The sequence below is a fragment of the Polypterus senegalus genome, chromosome 13 (genome assembly GCF_016835505.1).
Source record: "Polypterus senegalus isolate Bchr_013 chromosome 13, ASM1683550v1, whole genome shotgun sequence".
Lineage (NCBI taxonomy): Eukaryota > Metazoa > Chordata > Cladistia > Polypteriformes > Polypteridae > Polypterus > Polypterus senegalus.
In genome coordinates, this window is record NC_053166.1 from 24,737,448 (window position 1) to 24,757,090 (window position 19,643).

The following is a 19,643-nucleotide window of genomic DNA, read 5'->3' on the forward strand; positions in this document are numbered from 1 at the left end:
TTCTGGTCAAAGCTTTAAGCTCTTGTGAAACAGCAAAACTTTTAGGTAATGGTTCACCTAGACATTTCATCCTTTTCATCTTGGAGTTTCTTCAAAATGTCCAGAAGCAGTACAAGGCCTTCTGCTCCAAAATTTTGCACCCAGCTTAAAAAAAAAAATCACAGCATGAACACATTAAATGAAATACATGATGGAATAAATATGCACGGACTTGCAGAAAACAGACGTACTACATATATCTGAAGAAAGACACAGCAGTCAGTCTGGACCAAATGTTTTACCACCTGGTAAGGGCTCCCCACTATTGTGAACCAAATGCTCTGAAACTCATTGTGATCTTGCACCTAGACTACTGCCAAAAGTAACCACACAGCATGATTTGAAAAATAGCAGACCTATTAATTAAAGCAGATATACCAGACTATTGACACATATGTGATCAAATGACTCATGATACCTCTAGGCTATAACCACATTAATAAAGACCAGATTTACTCTTTTTATGACAACTGATGAACACTTCGACTTAAGTTATTGAAAAGACAATCTTTAAAACTGGATTATTTATTTATTAATTTTTAAGAATGACAGCCTTACAATTCCAGCACCATGGTCCCTAGCCTGGAAACCATTGGCCTAGACAATCTTAACAAACAGGCGGAAGAGTATATATATATATATATATATATATATATATATATATATATATATATATATTATGTTGGCAAAAAAATAAATATATACAGTGCCTTGACAAAGCATTCTGTCACATGACCAATTCAGAAAAACAAATCCTATAAAAATAGGCTAAAAGAACTACAGAATGTTGTGCAAAACTGGTACATACTTAACTCAAAAAACTTAATGTTGCTATTGCTCAAAATGATGGGTTTTCAAAGTATTAAAAGTGTAGGGATTTAATACTTATGCAAACAGTATATTTCCTTTTCCTTACGATGTTTGTTTCTAATGTGAAACAGTGTCAAAATTAAATACTTTTGAGTTTCAGAGCTTTGATGCAAAAATATCCAAAAAAAAAAAATCCTGCCTGGGATGTGTTATTCAGAAAACATTACAGAATTGGTTAAGCAAATTAACATTTTTCCAAGGCACAATATATAATATTTACAAGATGAAGCTGTGCTCAATTTAACTTTTAAAACCACTTGCTTACTTAAACTATTGGCACCATGTGTACTATAACAAGGTATCAGACAGAACAAAATATAGTCTATGATTTGCAGTTAATTACTCTAACAAAAGATCATTAAAATTATGACAGAAACTTGAACAAGGAAAGAAATACCTCTGTATACGTCCCATGTGTCTTTATATCACATCATATTACCTCTTACCTGACAGGATTGTTACTGAGGGAAACTCTGAGACTTTCAAGGACATTCAGAAGATGGCTGTCTCTAAGACCACTTTTCAGATCCTGAATGTACATCATTGCTGATTTTGAACTTTCTTTTTGGCTTTGGCCCTGTATAGACAACATATTCACATTCACAAACTGTACAGAAAAATGTTTTTAAAAAAAAAACACCTTGAACATTGCCAGTAATGCATTGGTTAATGTGTTAAAGTAGGTCCTTTGACAGAAACTATTGGGTCTAGGTGATAGTGAAATGTCCTCTAGCTCATACACCTTTTGAGCCTACTGTCTATCTAAGATTTACCGAAGTTTGTTGGAAAATAGTATTCATGTTATCACACATCTTGTGTTTTAGCCCACTGAATTATTGATAGATGTATATTTTTTAGCTGAAGTTTAGATACTTAAAACAAAAGAAGGTAAGAAACGTTCCCTTGTACCATTCACTCTCCATTTTGCCAACAATCTTGACAAGGCTGATGAGTAGCAACCTCAAAACGCGGCCAATGTCTTAAATAACAGCATGTAAAGTGCTGACTGGGGCAGGATGAAACTGTGTGTATTTCTGCTCAGCTTAAGTCTAGATAGGTGTAATTATCATACATGACTACAGAGTCACTTTAATACTTTGCGGCAAAGTAATTAAAAACATTTAATTTTTTTTTATCACTTTTCTATTTATGACAGCTTTATGAAGTACAGTAAGTGAATATTGTTTACTAATGCCCTGCAAAAGGTTCTCTGTTTACTCAAGTATCTACCATACATGCCAATTTGAAGGCATGGTGTGGGTATTCAAGAGCACTTTTCACTTTTATTTAAAACAAGCATATTCATATCTGGTTGTAGGGCCTTAAGAAAATCTTTAATCTGTGGATGTGAATTGTACATATAAATTGTTATGGTTGCTGGTCATGTGAGAGGTCATAAAACATAACATTTTTTAAGTTAAAGATCTACATATACTTATTTAATGCATATTGCATTTTTGAATTGAAACACTTCATCTGACAATTCAATATATAACAATTAACAAATCAAAAATGTATTACGTTGGACTGAATATCAAGCATTTTTTTGCAAATGAAAAATAAAATGATGATCAAAACTACTAAATAAACAAAACAATTAACAAAATTAACTATATAAGACTATTAAAGCAGCTGAAAAGACTAACTGAAATAAAACAATATATTACAAAAAACATTTGTAGTTTTTGTCAGAACAAGATCAACACCCAGGTGGCTTACCTGTGCTGGAGTATTTTTAAAACTATTCAAAATTCTTGAGTTTATTTGTCCAATTTCAATGGTATGACTCTAACTGAATTCTCCATTGTATTCAGCATTTAAATGCTTTTTCTCTAATGAATACTTTCTAATCTACATTTTGGATTATGAGCTTTCAAATACAAAAACTAACAGTAAGGTGAAACAGAAAATCCACAGATACATATTCCACACTCTTTGGGAAGTGCTCAGTCAGTGCTATACCAAACGTCTAACAGCAAACTCTTAACTGATATAAAGTTACAGAATACAAAAAGTGGCATAATTCTTTAAAAGAAACTAAATTATTTGTGCAAAGAAGTGCCTGAAATAGAACATAAAAGCACAGTTCTGTGAAAAGTATTTGCCCCCTTCCTGATTTCCTCTATTTTTGCTTACTCATAATCTCCAAACAAATTTAGTATAATATAAAAAGACAACCCACGCAAACACAATGCACAGTTTTTAAATCATTTGACTAACTTAAGGAAAAAAAATTCCCCAGCACCCATATCAGCCATGTTAAAAAGTAATTGCCCATTTAGCAATGTGATTATGTGGGGATGCTTTGCTGCTTCATGGCCGGAGTGAATTGTCATAATTCAGGGAAGCATTAATTTAGCTCTCTACCAGAAAGTACTGAGAATAACTGGTTATCACACTGTAACCTGAAGCTCAAGTGCAATTAGGTTATGCAGCAGGACAATGGCTCAAAGAAAAAGAGCAAAGTTCACTTCTGAATGTTGAAAAAAATTAAAATTTAATAAAAAAATAAAAAAAATAGGTTTTGGATTGAACTAGTCAAAGTCCAGACTTGAAACCCATTGAGTTCATTACAATATTATACATGATGTTGCAAAGTAATTACATGCAGCTTAGCACAGTATCCTTCTTCTTCTTTGATTATGCTTATCTTTGTGGTTAAGTCTCTGAGTTATTATCAGAAACGTCACCATAAGGTGGCAAGTGGTACCATAAAATCTCAATGTCATTCATTCGCAAACCAGAATTCATACTCTTAGCTGGAGCCGGGACTAAGACACTTTTGAAATATTTCTTATGTCCTTCTCTGAAGTAGGACAAATTCTTATCCTCGAGTGACTTTGACACTTAAATTCTTTTTCATATAGATAGTTTGAAGTAAAAATTTAACTCTGATTAGTAACACTTTTTACTACCAAGACTATAACATATGACTAGTTCAACATAGGTTTGTGAACATCAGTAATTAAATTCCTTAGGTATAAAAATAAAAATATTTACTTAGATATTCCCAATGTGTTAACTTTCTACAAATAGCACATTTTAAACATTCATTTTTTGAAGTAATTTACTTCAAATGAGCTGATAAAATGCCTGTTTTATTTATATCTTTCACTGTAAAAAAGCACCTTAACCTGTGCAGTGTCTGTTTAAAATAAGTAATCTATTAACTAAAAATAAAACTTCACAATTGGCTTAACATTAAGATCCTGCTCCGCACTGAGTTTAGGTAATGTAATTTAGCAAAGGGATGGAATGTTTAGGATTTTATTTTCTGCGTTTTGTCCATTTCATAAAAACATGCAATTTTTGAGGTCTATTATAATCACATTAGGTGATACAGTATGCAATTTTATTAGTTTACCAACACAATTGGTATTCAATAAATTAATGTTTTCAAGAAAATACTTACAGCTTTAGAAGTATGCAAATACTGTGAAACCATTTCTCTCTTAATAGCTATGTCCTTTTCTCGCAAAGGCTGCTGCCTTTCTGGATTAAGATTCATATCAACCTGGACAGGTATAAAGCATAAATAAATAAATAATAAAGAAAAAATAAAGAAGAAGAAGCAGTTTAATAACTAAGAGCACATACTGAAATACTACTGCTGACTATGCTGCATTTTATTACAGTTAAAAGTTAAAATTAAATGTTAAAGACTATCACTATAAACAATTATGTCTTATATTTACAAGCCTACCACAAAACCCAAACTCTTAGAAAATGAGCTCAAATTCAGGCCTGGCAGGCCTGAGTTTGCTTCCTCTCCCCATGTTGCTGGATTAAAAGAAAGAATGTTAAGTTAAATGGTAACTCTGTGGCAGCCTGGTCTACTCATGGGTGTGCAGAACTATGTCTTGAGATAGACCGGCTCTCTTTCAGAGTTGGATCCTACATTTGTATGATGCTGATAGGATATGTTTTAGCACACAAACTTGAACTGCGCTAAGCAGGGTTTGTGAATGTCATAATTATAAATTTCCATGGAAAAAACAGACATTATAACCTTCAAAATTATAAATGTTAAATGTAGGCTACTGCTTTAAATAATATTTGCTCCTAAACCAATTTAGATACACTCACCAACATCTGTTCAAAAAGCTCAAGTACTGCGGCATCAGGTAGGTCATGAAGAGAGCTGGACTGACCACCAATCTCGTACTGCGCAGCAGATGAATGACGATGAGTTGGATATGGCTTCTCCTTTTCCTTCTTCATCCTCATACTTGTAAATCGTTCAAGCTGTTAAGATAAAAATGATTCAAAAACAAGAAATAGATTCACAATAAGAAACCAATCTGCTACTTTGCTTTTCTCAACCTTTTCCACCTGCTTCTGAACATCAAAAGAAAACATACAAAAGGTGCACTCAACCTGATGTTTATATTGAAGTCTACATAAATGATAAACTGAAATGTTTTATTCGAGTACTGGTGCAGTACCTAAAACTAAGTTGGTAGTACATCACAAGCAAATTATAGCACTCTATTCATCAATGCCTGACTTCAGGAATTTTAACATAGTAGCTATGCTAAACACGCTGGAAGCATTACTAATCAAATGTAATCAAATGTATTTATTATAAAAACAAATAAAAGGTTATTCCTTATATTAACTAAATTATAAGCAAAAAATAAATAAAATTTTCCAAATGGAAAATGAAGAGTTTACATTTAGAATCAGGTGTTTTTAGCAAGCAAGATGTCCTATGAACTGCATATTCGATTAAGAGGGCAAAGTGTACCTTATAATGAGATTTTCTTTCATACAGTATTTTAGCAGAAACACCACACATGACCTCCAGCTACACATTTTACCCTGGAGATGTAACTTCTAAACAAGGACACTGATTTTCTACATGAATAGAGGGACTAGCATGATTCATCACTGAAACTGTACATCTATTAATATAATCGAATGGATGCTTATTGCACAGCACCTTCCTTAATCAAAAACAGAAATCGAGAAAACTTTTTTTGACATAATGGTTCATAAATGAAAAGGTCAAAAATAATACAAAGCAAAAAAAATAAAGATCACATGCAAGTGAGGGGGAATTATAAAAGTAAAGGTGGGCTCTTCTTTAATCAAAGCATCCAGATGTGCAAGCCCACTTTTGAGAATAAAGACATATATCCAGGAGTTTTTAAAATTGCATCCCTGTAAGAAATGTTTACAAGTTAGTCAAATAAAGGAGACAGAAAAAATAAGCACAGCTGAGCATAGTTTTCTGGGGAATTGTGGGTATACGTACAACCATGATCAAGGGTAACAGCTATGGCAAGCAATATTACTGCTGTGATGGAAAGGTCATGCAAATGCAGTCCGATAAAGCTCAGTGTAAAGTGGGTTAGTTCATCAAAACACTGGAGCCAGAATAATGTAGGAAAGCCTGCAAACAGAAAAACCCTCCTACCTCATCTGGAAAAAGGCGCTTCAATGTCTGTTGGCAAAGAGGGGAAAAAAAACAGTGAAAGAGTCAATCTAAAATAGCCCCATGACACCAAGCAGGAGAATTTTAACATAGGCATCCCAGCATTCAAGAAATTAAAGATAGAATGAAAAGAAATACACTCACCAAGAAAACAAGGCAATGAAGAAAAGCTTTAAAATGCACTATTTAAATGCAATACCCCACATTAAGTTTAAACATAACATACACACATTAGTTTTGACACAGCAAGTAAACCCTATTTTTAATAGCTTGAATAAACCTGCAACTGCAAATTACAAAGAGCTTCACAAAAACTGTACTGAATTTTGAAAATCACTTCAGCAAGTAAAATGACACATGGAATTGGAAGCAGGTGTTTATACTCAGTTTTGAATTTCAGAAACTCTGTGTTGCTTATTATCCAACAGGTGGCAGCCTTTCCTTAAAAATAAAACATCTACGGCTATCAAATGCTTTCCGTGAAAAAGTGCCAAAAACAAAAGTTTTTGGAAATCAGCTCCTTTTCAGCATCACTTATATTGTACAATACATGGAAATATTAAATTATATGTTTGTTTCATTAGAAAACACTTTTGGCAAAGGGAAGATTGAGACATTATGTCTAAAAATGCAAACATAAAACAAAGTATACAGATAAAATGATTACAAAAACTACAGTAGTATGGATGCACTTGATTTGGTTTGCAAATATATGTTTAAAATAAATGTACTAATTTCAGCTTCTCCTGCTGTGTCACAAGGCAGAGTAAGCAGCCTAACAGCCTGGAACATGGGTCTCCATGTAAAAAGTTAAAATAAACACATGACTTTACAAAACTGAAAAAAAAAATAATATACTGGCTCCTTGTGATAGTGTCTTCTATATGCAATCAGTATCTGTGTTTGGCAGGAAAACTCAAAATAACCAAAGTGCTATTGAGACAAAGTGTCAAGAAGGCTTGTGACAAAAGAGGAAAATACTGCAGTAACAGTTCTCATTTCAGAACTGAACACACAAAGAACAAAAAAACCCTGCCAGACTAACTTTATATCAGAAAAAAACTATTCGAAAATGTTTTGAGATTTAATAATTCTACAATTTTTCAGATTATAACTAAAATTTGTTATCCTCCCATATGTCCCAAGTCCTCCTTACATAGTCTGCATGTTGTCTACTTAGGTTTCCCCCTGGTACTTCAATTTCCTTACACAGTCTAAAGACATAAGGATTAGGTGGATTATCAATCCTAAATAGGCACGAGAGTGTGTGTGTGTGTGTGTGTTTACCCTGCTGTCCAAGGAGTTGCTGCTGCCTTGTCCCCATTATTTGCTACAGTAGGCCCCAGTTTCTCTGCAACCCTGGTTCCAAAGAAGCTGGATTAGAAGATGAATGGATTTACAAAATGGGTGTGCAATACTGGCAATAAATTATATCTTGATATTTTCTGGGACTTTGAGAATAAAAATAATTAGATGATATTTTGCATCCTGTAAAAACATGTTTGTGAAAGTCTTACTGAATTAGCTTGATCTTGTTAATAGGATATTACTTGTAGCTTACTAAGAAGATTAATAGAAACAACAGTTAAATAAAACAAGTTTATTTATTTACTTAAAACTGAAGTAAAATAACACAAAAACATTAAAATTACCAGTAAAAGTATTACCGAGATTATACAGTACAAGTATGAGTAAACTATGTCAAAGTGGCATGCAGGATTAACACATATGACCAACAAAACTATTATAATGACAGCATTTTAAACAGACACATACCCTTAATGTAAACAAGTCATGAATCCCATGGGAATAACATACTAATCATAACTGAACTACGGGGCGTGAACATTACAGTTTGAATAAACATAAACTGCACTGCTGTAAGGTGAATTGTGCAGCATACCAAGAAGAACAAAAATCTAACTGCATTATAGTGAAAAAGTCCAAAATTCTGTCAGATATGACACAGGAAAAAAAAATTTTAAACTATAGCATTTGTAAACATATTCTGACATATGTTTCATAAAGATACAAAAAAAACCTTTAACATTTTTAAACATATTATTAACTTCAAGTTCTGTCCAATGTTGAACAAAGATATCAGAAAAAAATAAAACAATTGTAAAATTCTACTGAGGAAATGTAAGGCAAGGTTTTGTGACAGAAAACACTAGTCTGTCCACAGCATCTGTCTTCAGAGAAGCACAACTACATGTTACAATATTTCCTCCAGTACTGAAAGCACAAGGGCTGCTTGAGGAAGGGATGTACAGGTAGTTTTTGCAAGTTTCCCCAATTTGAGGAAATGTGCTTCTTGTGTTTTCCACTACTCAAGTGGATTTACATCGCTGTCCACCTCAGGTATCAATAAGTAGCTTTTCATCGCTTTTTCAATGGCAGCATGCAGAGACTCGCCTTCTCTGAATTCCTGTGTTTTCTTGAAATAGCTGCTAAAATACTTTTTGTTTCTTTTTTGCTCTGTCCCTTGTGTTATTACTTGCTCCAACTTCTGCAGCCACAGGGGCGGGATGGAGTGGGGTAAGGAGGCAGGGTTCTGTGCAAGTGTTTTAAATAATGAAAGAAAAAAAACCTGCTTTAAAATTCGAGGACCCCCAACCAAGAAGGCTTGTGACATAAAACATGTCCAATAGGCATATGCTTCTTACGGAAAATAAAATAATCCGTTCAAACCAATTACGTGATTTGTTCGAATGGAAAAATAATTCATCCAAACTGATTTTTTTTTATTTTTTTTATTTTGCCCACCTATAGGAATCCATACTAGATCAACTTCACTTAAACTGCATTTTATAGAGGAATGACAATTTTTGCCACGCCAGCTCCGCATGCTGTGACTTATCTCAATCTCAGTTTACTACCTGCAGCGGTTTCGACTATATTCAGTTACATTTGTCTTACAATTACCAGAAATAATGCAATTGATGTTGACACAAAAATGAAAGTTATCAAGCAGTATGGGGGAGGAAAAAAATCAAATGCGAGTGGATGCGACTTTAAGTTATCCCACTGTAACCAGTGTTTACCACACGTGCTCTACTGCTGCACATTGGCTATGAATCCAGTTAACCTCCGAAGCTTCTGCACTGTGAGTCACGATGTGACGCTTCATGTGAGCTGTCATAAAGGGGTAATGAAAACACACTAAAATCCATTATCTGTTAATGTTTATTATTAACAGGCTGACATGTTAAACAAAAAACATTTGATTACTCAAACTCTGCTGATACAATTTCTCCTCTCACAGTTACACTGCTCACACTGATGATGTAAAATAACATAGAAAAACAGGCATGTTTTTGATTTTTTTTTTTTGCAAAGTGACTGACATACTCGATAATTTCAGCTCACACGTCATAAAACTAGCAAAATACCAGCTTGGCGGAGAAGTAGTGTGTTAAAGAAGCAATGAAAAGAAAAGGAAACATTTTGAAAATAACGTAACCTGATTGTCAATGTAATTGTTTTGTCACTGTTGTGAGTGATGAGTGTTGTTGTCATATATATATATATTTACACACACACACACACATATATATATATATATATATATATATATATATATACATATCTATACATATACACATATATACATACATATATATCTACATATATACACACACATATATACACACATATACATACATACACACACATATATACACACAAATACATATATATATATATATATATATATACACACACACATATATAAACATATATATACATATACATACATATCTACATATATACACACACAGCTATTTCATTATCAGTGCAATACGCTGTTTGTTAAAACAGTTGACTCCGCTCTTACGTGCAATAACAAATCAAATCATTCAGTTGTCTTTGCTCATATGTCATTTTAGAGCTGGGCGCCTGGCATCTTTTTGGCCACAGGTTCGTTTCTGTTTGCTGTGAGGTTCTGTGTTGTGGAGATTCTCAGGATGGATTGCAGGTGCTCATCAGTGAGGCGACTCCTGTGTGCTGTTTTGTTAGTCTTTATCACTGAGAAGAACTTCTCACACAGATATGTGCTACCAAACATGCACAAGGTTCGAGCCGCATGTAGGCGGACTTTTTGTTCATCAAAGTCACCAAAGCGCCGTGCAAACTCAGTGCGCAGTGCGCTCAGTTTATCAGCAAAGTGCGTATTTGGGAACACCGTAGTGGCGACTTGGTTTAACAGTACTTGGCAACAGGGAAAGTGGGGCAAGGTGAACTGGTGCATTTGTGTCTCCCATAAAAGCAGCTTCACTTGAAATCACTTTGTGATTGTGCACGGGTTAAAGCGTCCGCTGAAGTGTCAGATTCTTATTTAATTATGCTGTTTTCTGTATCTTCTGAATTGCATTCAGGTTACCCTGATGCAAGGCAGCTGAAGCGCTGCATTATGGGATCTGTAGTTTATTGTGTTACCAGCGCTTCATATACCGGGCTTTAATAACAATAATACAGTATATAAAATGATCTCGCGGGCGGATATAATTACGCCGGGCCGGATGTGGCCCGCGACCCTTGAGTTTGACACATATGGACTAAATAGAACTTGAAAAGATATGTTTTTTAAATGTGATCGCGCAATTCTGATAGAGTTGGCCTACTACAGCCTGCATGCCTCAATGAGTCATCCTCCCTCGCTCTTACTTTTTACCGTTCATCTAATGAATACACTGAGTATGGCTTTACCAAAACAATCATTGATGGCGAATAAAGTATCCATTATTAGTATGTAGAGCGGGATATATATATATACATATATATATATATATACCAGCGTATCATAGCGAGAAGTAGTGTGTTAAAAAGGTAGAAAAGAAAAGGGAACATTTTAAAAATAGCGTAACATGACTGTCAATATACAGTATTTGTTTTGTGAGTGTTACTGAGTGTTGCTGTCATCAAGGATTTGATTATCATTATTTCTTTCAATCAGGTTCGTATTTGTAGGATGTGTTGTGTTCAAGTTACATTCCGTGTTTGTCAATCGTTGTAAAGATGACAGGTTTCATTCATCGATTCGTTTCTTACTGCATCAATAAACAGCTCGTCTTCTTCTTTATCTGAGACCTGACACACTGCATGCACGGGTTTTTACACTGTCTTCCTTTAGCGGGACATTGACTTTTTCCACCGTGTGCTTTGTTTCCGCAGTAGCTGGATTTATGAATATGCTTATCAGGCGCTTCATATTTTTGCTGCCTTTTCAATTGTGTAATTCGGTTTTGTTCAGCGCTCTTTGGAACTGTTGCCTTTTATCTGTGCACTCGTCAGTTCCGTGAGCCACTCGGTGTACATGCATCGAAGGTTCCCAGCTGTGCTGGTGCCATCTCGTGCTATGTCCGTGGCTGTATTTAATGTTACCTTAGTCCTGGCACTTAAAACTTTCTCTCGCAGTTTAGCTGAGTTTGTGTCAAACACCACCCTGACCATCTCATCTTCCTCTCCATAAGCACAGTCCTTCACCCGTGAATATTTACCCGTGGCAGTTTGCTATTGGATTGCGCTGACGGACGGCCTTATATGGGCAGGCACTAAATTACAAGCGCCAGCGTAGCCTGTCTATGAACTTAATTTAAAGTGTAGGTTTACATGTGCTTTGTTTCAGTAGCAGAACTCATGAATATGGTTGTATATGTCACTTTCGCTCGCTTCTTATTGTTTAGCTGCCTTCTCAATTATATAATGCATGTTTTCTTAAGCTCTTTTTTGAGCTCTTCCTGGTTTTCTATGTACTGCGTGATTACGTGGGAGGCGTGATGATGTCACACGAAACTCCCCCCACGGCGTTGAAGCTCATCTCCATTACAGTAAATGGAGAAAACTGCTTCCAGTTATGACCATTACGCGTAGAATTTCGATATAAAACCTGCCCAACTTTTGTAAGGAAGCTGTAAGGAATGAACCTGCCAAATTTCAGCCTTCCACCCACGGGAAGTTGGAGAATTAGTGATGAGTCAGTGAGTGAGTCAGTGAGTGAGTGAGTGAGTGAGGGCTTTGCCTTTTATTAGTATAGATACATATAGTAAGATCTATTCCATTATAAAGTAAAGGTAACTACTATATCTAAATTGACTCAGTGAAGGTGTAGTCTAGGGCTGGGCGATTTTTTCGATTAATTCGAATTTACGTTTTAAGACGATTAATTTTTTTATTAAATTGAGGTATCGCGATTTTTTAATAAAAAATTAGATACATTGTAATTGCACCTATGGCAGAATAATTAAGAGGCTTGTCCGACTCCGAACACATGATGGCGCGCCTAATTAACCTCTCACCTGTGAGTACAGTGCTCTATGAAGGAACGTAATAGACTACAGAAATAATATCATAGAGATGGACGGCTCTTCACGTCAGGATGACCTTGTGCCAAAGAAAGGTAGTAACGTTTCCTCTGTGGTTTGGAAATGGTTCGGATTTGAGAGTTCAGACGTCGAACAAACTTTTGTCAAATGCAAAATATGCAGAAAGTCAGTTTCAACCGGCAGAGGCAGCACCACTAATTTATTCCAACATTTGCGACAAAGGCACCAAGCTGAATGGGAAGAATGCTCAAAGTTAAGAGATGAAAACAAGCCAAGTCCAAGTGCAAAAGGTCCACCTAAAATTGCAAAACGCCAGATGTCATTAGCGGTATTATTTTCCAATTCCGTTCCATACGACAAAAAGGCGCCCCGATGGAAAGAAATGACAGATGCTGTGGCGTTTCATATCGCTAAGGACATGGTTCCAATATACACCATTGAAAAGCCAGGGTTCATAAAAATGCTACACACTGCTGATCCAAGATACAAGTTGCTGAGCCGCAAATATTTCAAAGACGTAGCTATTCCCCGAATGTACACTGAAACACGTGAAAAAGTAGCGGATCAGCTTGAAAGGGCATCTTTTTTTTCTACGACGACTGACCTGTGGAGTAGTCGTACTCTTCAGCCTTACATGAGCCTTACAGCCCATTATGTTGACGCAGAATGGAAACTGCGAAGATTTTGCCTTCAGACATGTTATTTTCCTGACGAACATACTGGGGAAATAATTGGTCATGGGCTTAAAGATGCGCTGGCGTCTTGGAAGCTTGTGGAGGATCGACAGGTGTGCGTGACCACTGACAGTGGAACGAACATGATCAAAGCAATGAAGATGAACGACTGGACCCATCTTCAGTGCTTTGGACATCGTCTTCACAATGCCATTGGTAAGTGTGATTAATAATTCAAGCATTAAAATCGCAGTTATTCAGATGTTATTTCATTAATAGCTGAAATGATGATGATGATTATTATTGTTTTGCTTTTGTAATAACAGTGCCAATCACTTAACATGAGTTTGTTGGTTATAGATTCATATTCTGCAGTTATGAAGGAGAAAGCTCTCTACAATATTTCTGTCAAAGTACAATGAACTGCTATTTCAAATCTTTTTTTTTTTTTTTTTGTTTATTGTTGAAAATTTGCATAACTTTTTGAGTTGACTGATGTAATGTTTACATTGGTTAAAATGGTTATTTTCTTACTATATATTCAGAAGTATTTAATGTTTAATTCAAATTGCACAATATTTACTTTCATATTTCATTCAAATCTTCTGCAAAGATATTTAACTCGTGAATTTGTTTTACATTTATTTACACCTTGTTGACCAATTTATGTATGGCATGGCCATTAAAAATACAATGTTCCTTAACCAGATGGTTTTTCAAGTTACTTATAAAGAGAATGTTACTTAAGTCATGTTGTTGTAATCTTTTAAGTTGACTAGTTACACAATAAAAAAAATCGAAATCGTGAATCGGTCAAACTTTATGAAAAAACCTAGATTTTTTTTTTTGCCATATCGCCCAGCCCTAGTGTAGTCAATTGTATATCTTTGGAAGGAGAATGAATCCAAAGACATTGTACACAGATAGAACAATTATTGGAATGAAAAAGAATTCACTTTCCTGTAAGTGACGGGCAGCATCGTTAATCACGGTGGCACCTTGTCATGACAATTTTAAGATTACTTTATGCCAATATAATAAAATTGTAGGCGCACTAAATTATTTTTTCTTGCATGAATATTATTTGCCTTCTACATTAATGTGTCAGTAGAAAAAAAATGTTACAGAAATGTTTGTAGTCTGTTAAAAAAGTAACCTTTAAGTAATAGATCACTTTTCAGATAAATTTTTTTTTAAGATATATAGCCAAGTGAATGATAAAATAAAGATAACAGACAGGTAGTAATGATCAATGACATAATGAGTTGACTACACCAAACTGATTAACTAAAAATAGAAATGGGTGTGGAAGGAATCAAATTTGGCACAGCACAAGCAAACTAAAACGTGAGGGTGTGCCAGATGTGACCGTTAAAGTTTCTAATCATCGGCGGTTACATCATGGCAAGAGTGAGCATAGCAACAAGACATAAATTAGTCATTCTGCATCTGCAAGGTCTCTCCCAAGCAGGACTCTGTGGTAAAAGGGGTTTTAAGATGTTTGCCCAAGGTTTCTATGAGAACACAAAAATGGGAAAGGCTGAGGGACAGAAACACACTGATCCATCACTGAAACTGGATGCAGTGAATGAGAGATGCAACTAAATTGACAGTGTTGTTAAACAGGAAAAATTTCAGCACTACTGTCAGCTCTGAACTCACAGAAACCACTCAAACTTAAGCATCCCCATGTACATTATAGAGAAGTGTTGTCAGAAGTGGTTTACATGGAAGAGCTGCCAAAATTTCGGAAAAGCCATTCCTTTAAAGTGGAAATAAAGCCAAGAGACTCATCTACTCGTATAAACAGTGCAGTGCCAAACAAAGGCAGCATGTGCTTTAGACTAACAGACCAAATTTAGAAAATTTAAGCTCAAACAAAAGGCTGTAACCATCAGTGAAACAGGACAGAGGTTTCCTCTAGGTTAAGGTATGCAAATGTCTACAAATAAAGTGGATGTTCTAGTAAGAATCAATGTAATCCTCAACACTAAGTACAAGTAATTTTTCTTCCACCACAAGACACAATGAGGGAGGTGTATGATCAGTACCAACTTCAGTTTAGAGCAGGACAATGACCCAAAACACACAGCCATAACCATAAAGAACTGTTTCAGCAAAAACAATACCACAGAGTTCTGCAATGGATGGTAATGCCTCCAGAAAGTCCTGAACACAACTTTGTTGATGCTTTCTGGAATTACCTGGCAAGACAGACAAAGAACTGTGGCAAATTCTCAAAGATGCTTAGAATAAAATATCAGCCAATTTTCTTATAAAACTGCACAACAGAAATTGATGTAGTTTCATTGGCAAAGGGTGATCACAATCAAATATTGACTCAACTATTTTACTGTTTATTATTCTTTACATATTTTAGACACTTTTTTTTATTATTTTTGAAAGCATCTTTGCCTTAAAAAGTTTTTAGATTATCTAAAACACTTGCATAGTACTTGTAAATGCAGTTTATATTAAGCACCGAAATCTAGGACTTTTTTCAGTATCCTGTTATTCATAAGTGATATGAATTTGCAAGAAGTCTGGAAAAAAGACACGCTCATGATCAAAAATAGTGAATCTTAGAGATAGATTAAAACATTAAAAATGGTTAATAATTTTCTGAACAAGTAAAACATGCTTTCTATATTGTTCTAGCTTCCAAAAGCAGAGTATTTCATTTTCACATGCTAGGGATAATACAAGCATCACTCTAAATGACCTTAATATGCTTTCACTAACACAGTCCTATTTCTGTGAATATAAATGCAACAGAATGACAATATTTTCTGCCAAGTCACATCCACCCTGTGTGCAGGCTGTATTTCCTGCAGAGGGTGTGACAGGAAATCATTAACATGTACTCAAGGCAACTGTTGCTAATATCAGAAGGCTGCCTGTAACTGAATTTAGAATAAAAGATAAAACTATATCAATAAAGGTTTTGCTTGAAAATGACACACAGCATATATTTTAATAAATACTTTTCAATAGCATAGCATTTTAAAAGTAACTTTGTATACTTAAGGATATTTGAATCTATGCCATGATAAACACGAGAAAGTGCACACTGAGGACAAAACTGAGCTCAAAAAGTTAGGGTTATCTGGTGACACACTATAGCAAACAGCATCCAAATAACAGCTATGTGTGGGAGTAGACATTACTCATACGTGCTTTGTAAGGCAAAGCAATTCCAGCACTGTGAAGTGCTAAGTTCTAGAGGCCTCACTATGGCAAGCTAACAATCCCTGCCTTAAGGTTTCCTGACAGTTTACAGAAACGCACACAAAAGAATATAGAACTCATTGACATTAGCAAACAGGCACATTAGTCTACTTCACTCTAGGGAGCTTCCAAACAATTTAATTGGGCGGGTGGGATTTCTAAGATGAAGAAAATGAAAGGAAATCATTCATGTGACACATACACCCAGTTGTAACATGGGGTAAAAACAATGATGCCCTTGAAGACTGATTAAACGGAGATTTCTTCAGTAGGTGAACTATTCATTACACCGCTGCCATGAGTCTTATGAAGTAGATTTTTAGAGTTCCTTCTTTAGGTACTACCAATTTAATGACTAATAAAAAAATTAATGCCAGAAGTAAACCAAGTTAAAAGTTTTGATGTTGATTGCTCTTCTAATCCTAAATAACCCATGAGCAAGCAACAATAAATTTAAAAATAAGAAACCCACAAAGGCATTCTTAGTATGGTTCACACAGATATGACAGCTGTATGGTAATCCATCTCCACTTCTCGTTGTGGTCTGACGCAGGAAGCAGTAGATCTATGTAATACATATGTTGGGACTTCAGCCAATCATCACACAGTCGCAACAAAGCACAGGAAACTAGTGTATCAGGGGCTAAACTTAAGCAATCCTCTATTTAGTACACAGATCCATAAAACTGGGCAAAAGACAGTTTGTAAATGATCATCAAAGTTTAAGAAACTTCTTTCATACTTTATTCTAGTGTTATGTGCTTAAATACATAGCTGCTAGTTAGTACAGGTGCATCTCAATAAACCAGAATATCACTGAAAAGTTCATTTATCTCAGTAATTCAATTTAATAAGTGAAAATATATATATTATATAGATTCATTACACACAGAGTGATATATTTCAAATGTTTTTCTTTTCATTTTGCTGACTATGGGTTAAAGTTGATGAAAACACAAAATTTAGTATCTCAGAAAATTAGAATATTGTAAAAAAGTTCAATATTGTAGACTCATAGTGTCACACTCCACTCAGCTAATTAAACCAAAACACCTGCAAAAATGTCCTGAGCCTTTAAATGGTCTCTCAGTCTGGTTCAGTAGGCCACACAATCATGGGGAAAACTGCTGACTTGACAGTTCTCCAGAAGACAGTCATTGACACCCTCCACAGGGTAAGCCACAAGTTGAGTGGAAGGAAAAAATGTGGCAGAAAAAGGTGCACAAGCAACAGGGATAACTGCAGCCTTGAGAGGATTGTGAAGCACAGCCCATTCAAGAATTTGGAGGAGATTCACAAGAAGTGGACTGCGGCTAGAGTCAGTACTTCAACAGCCACCACACACAGATGTATCTGGGACATGAGCCACAACTGTCGCATTCCCTGTGTCAAGCCATCCCTGAGCCAGAGACAACGTCAGAAGCGTCCAACCTGGGCTAAGGAGAAAACGGACTGGACTGTTGCTCAGTGGTCCAAAGTCCTCTTTTCAGATGAAAGTAAATTTTGCATTTCATTTGGAAATCAAGGTCCCAGAGTGTGGAGTGGAGAGGCACAGAATCAAAGTTGCCTGAGGTCCAGTGTTAAGTTTTCACAGTCAGTGATGATTTGGGGAGCCATGCCATCCGCTGGTGTTGGTCCACAGTGTTTTATCAAGTCCCAAGTCAGCAAAGCTGTCTACCAGGAAATTTTAGAGCACTTCATGCTTCCCTCTGTTAACAAGCTTTATGGAGATGCTTATTTCATTTCCTAGTAGGACTTGGCACCTACCCACACTGCCAAAATTTCCCATACCTGATTTAATGACCATGGTATCACTGTGCTTGATTGGCCAGCAAACTCACCTGACCTAAACCCCATATAGAACCTATAGGGTACTGTCAAGAGGAACATGAGAGACACCAGACCCAACAATGTAGACGATTTGAAGGTCCCTATCAAAGCTTCCTGGGCTTCCATAACATCTCAGCAGTGCCACAGTCTGATTGACTCCATGCCACGTCATACTGATGCAGTAATTCATGCAAAAGGAGCCCCGACCAAGTATTGAGTGTGTACATGGACATACTTTTCTGTAGGCCAGCAATTCTGTATTACAAATCTTTTTTTTTTTTTATTGGTTTTATGTAAGATTCTAATTTTCTGAAATATTGAATTTGGAGTTTTCATTACCCGTACGCCATAATCAGCAAAATTAAAAGAAACAAACACTTGAAATATATCACTCTGTATGTAATGAATCTATATGAGTTTCACTTTTTGAATTGAATTACTGAAATAAATTAGAATATCACTGAAAAGTTAATTTATTGAGATGCACCTGTACTCCACTATGATCTCTATAAAAAGAAATATTAAGAAGAATACAAATACATCTCTCCTAGCAATTAATCAGTTGCAAAAGCAAAATGGAAAAATAGCTAATAATACATTAATGTAATGAACAAAATTAAATGTATATCTGCAGTGCTGAAACCATTCTGTAGTAAACGCCCAAACAATGCTTCCTCTCTCAGCTGCAAGCTAAATGTAAAATTAATTAAAAGTCTACAGAAAATAGACAAACAAGTGGCATGGCAGAGAGGAAGCATATAAAACTGAAAGTTTTGCTGTTCATGCTAAGATCTGAAATCAAGGCTGTTCAGTCATTTCTATGACTTAATATACCATCTTTTCGGTGAGTAAAACAAAAAGAAGACCACAAATTTCAAGTGAAATAAGCTTTTGAGAACAGCTATATCGAACATTAAAGAGCATTAAAAAACTTCACATCAAACTTATCTACACCAAGACGCGAACGGAGGTTTAAAAGTCTGAGACAGAAGGGCTACCCACTAAACCATTTTTCTAACTCTGTAAAGCTGTGATTCTCAAACTTGGACCTGGGGACCCACGACAGCTGCAAGTTTTTGCTCCAACCAGATTCACAATCAGTGGTAATTGACCTTGTTTAATTACCCAGTCTTTTTAATCCTCTTACTTAACATTTAGAAATGCACAGGAGTATTATTTTGACATTTATAAGATATATTGAAATATTTCTTTTTGCTATCGCTTTAAAAACTTAACCTTTCT

General features: G+C 35.4%; 1 protein-coding gene across 1 annotated transcript in view; it reads right to left on the reverse strand.

The window, feature by feature from the left end:
- LOC120543415 (protein diaphanous homolog 1-like) overlaps positions 1 to 19,643 on the reverse strand; it is a 239,491-nt gene that overhangs the window by 164,707 nt on the left and 55,141 nt on the right. Inside the window, 5 exon segments of the mRNA XM_039776517.1 lie at positions 58 to 144; positions 1,356 to 1,486; positions 4,322 to 4,423; positions 4,996 to 5,154; positions 6,329 to 6,355. Of these exon segments, the coding sequence (XP_039632451.1) occupies positions 58 to 144; positions 1,356 to 1,486; positions 4,322 to 4,423; positions 4,996 to 5,154; positions 6,329 to 6,355 (506 nt within the window).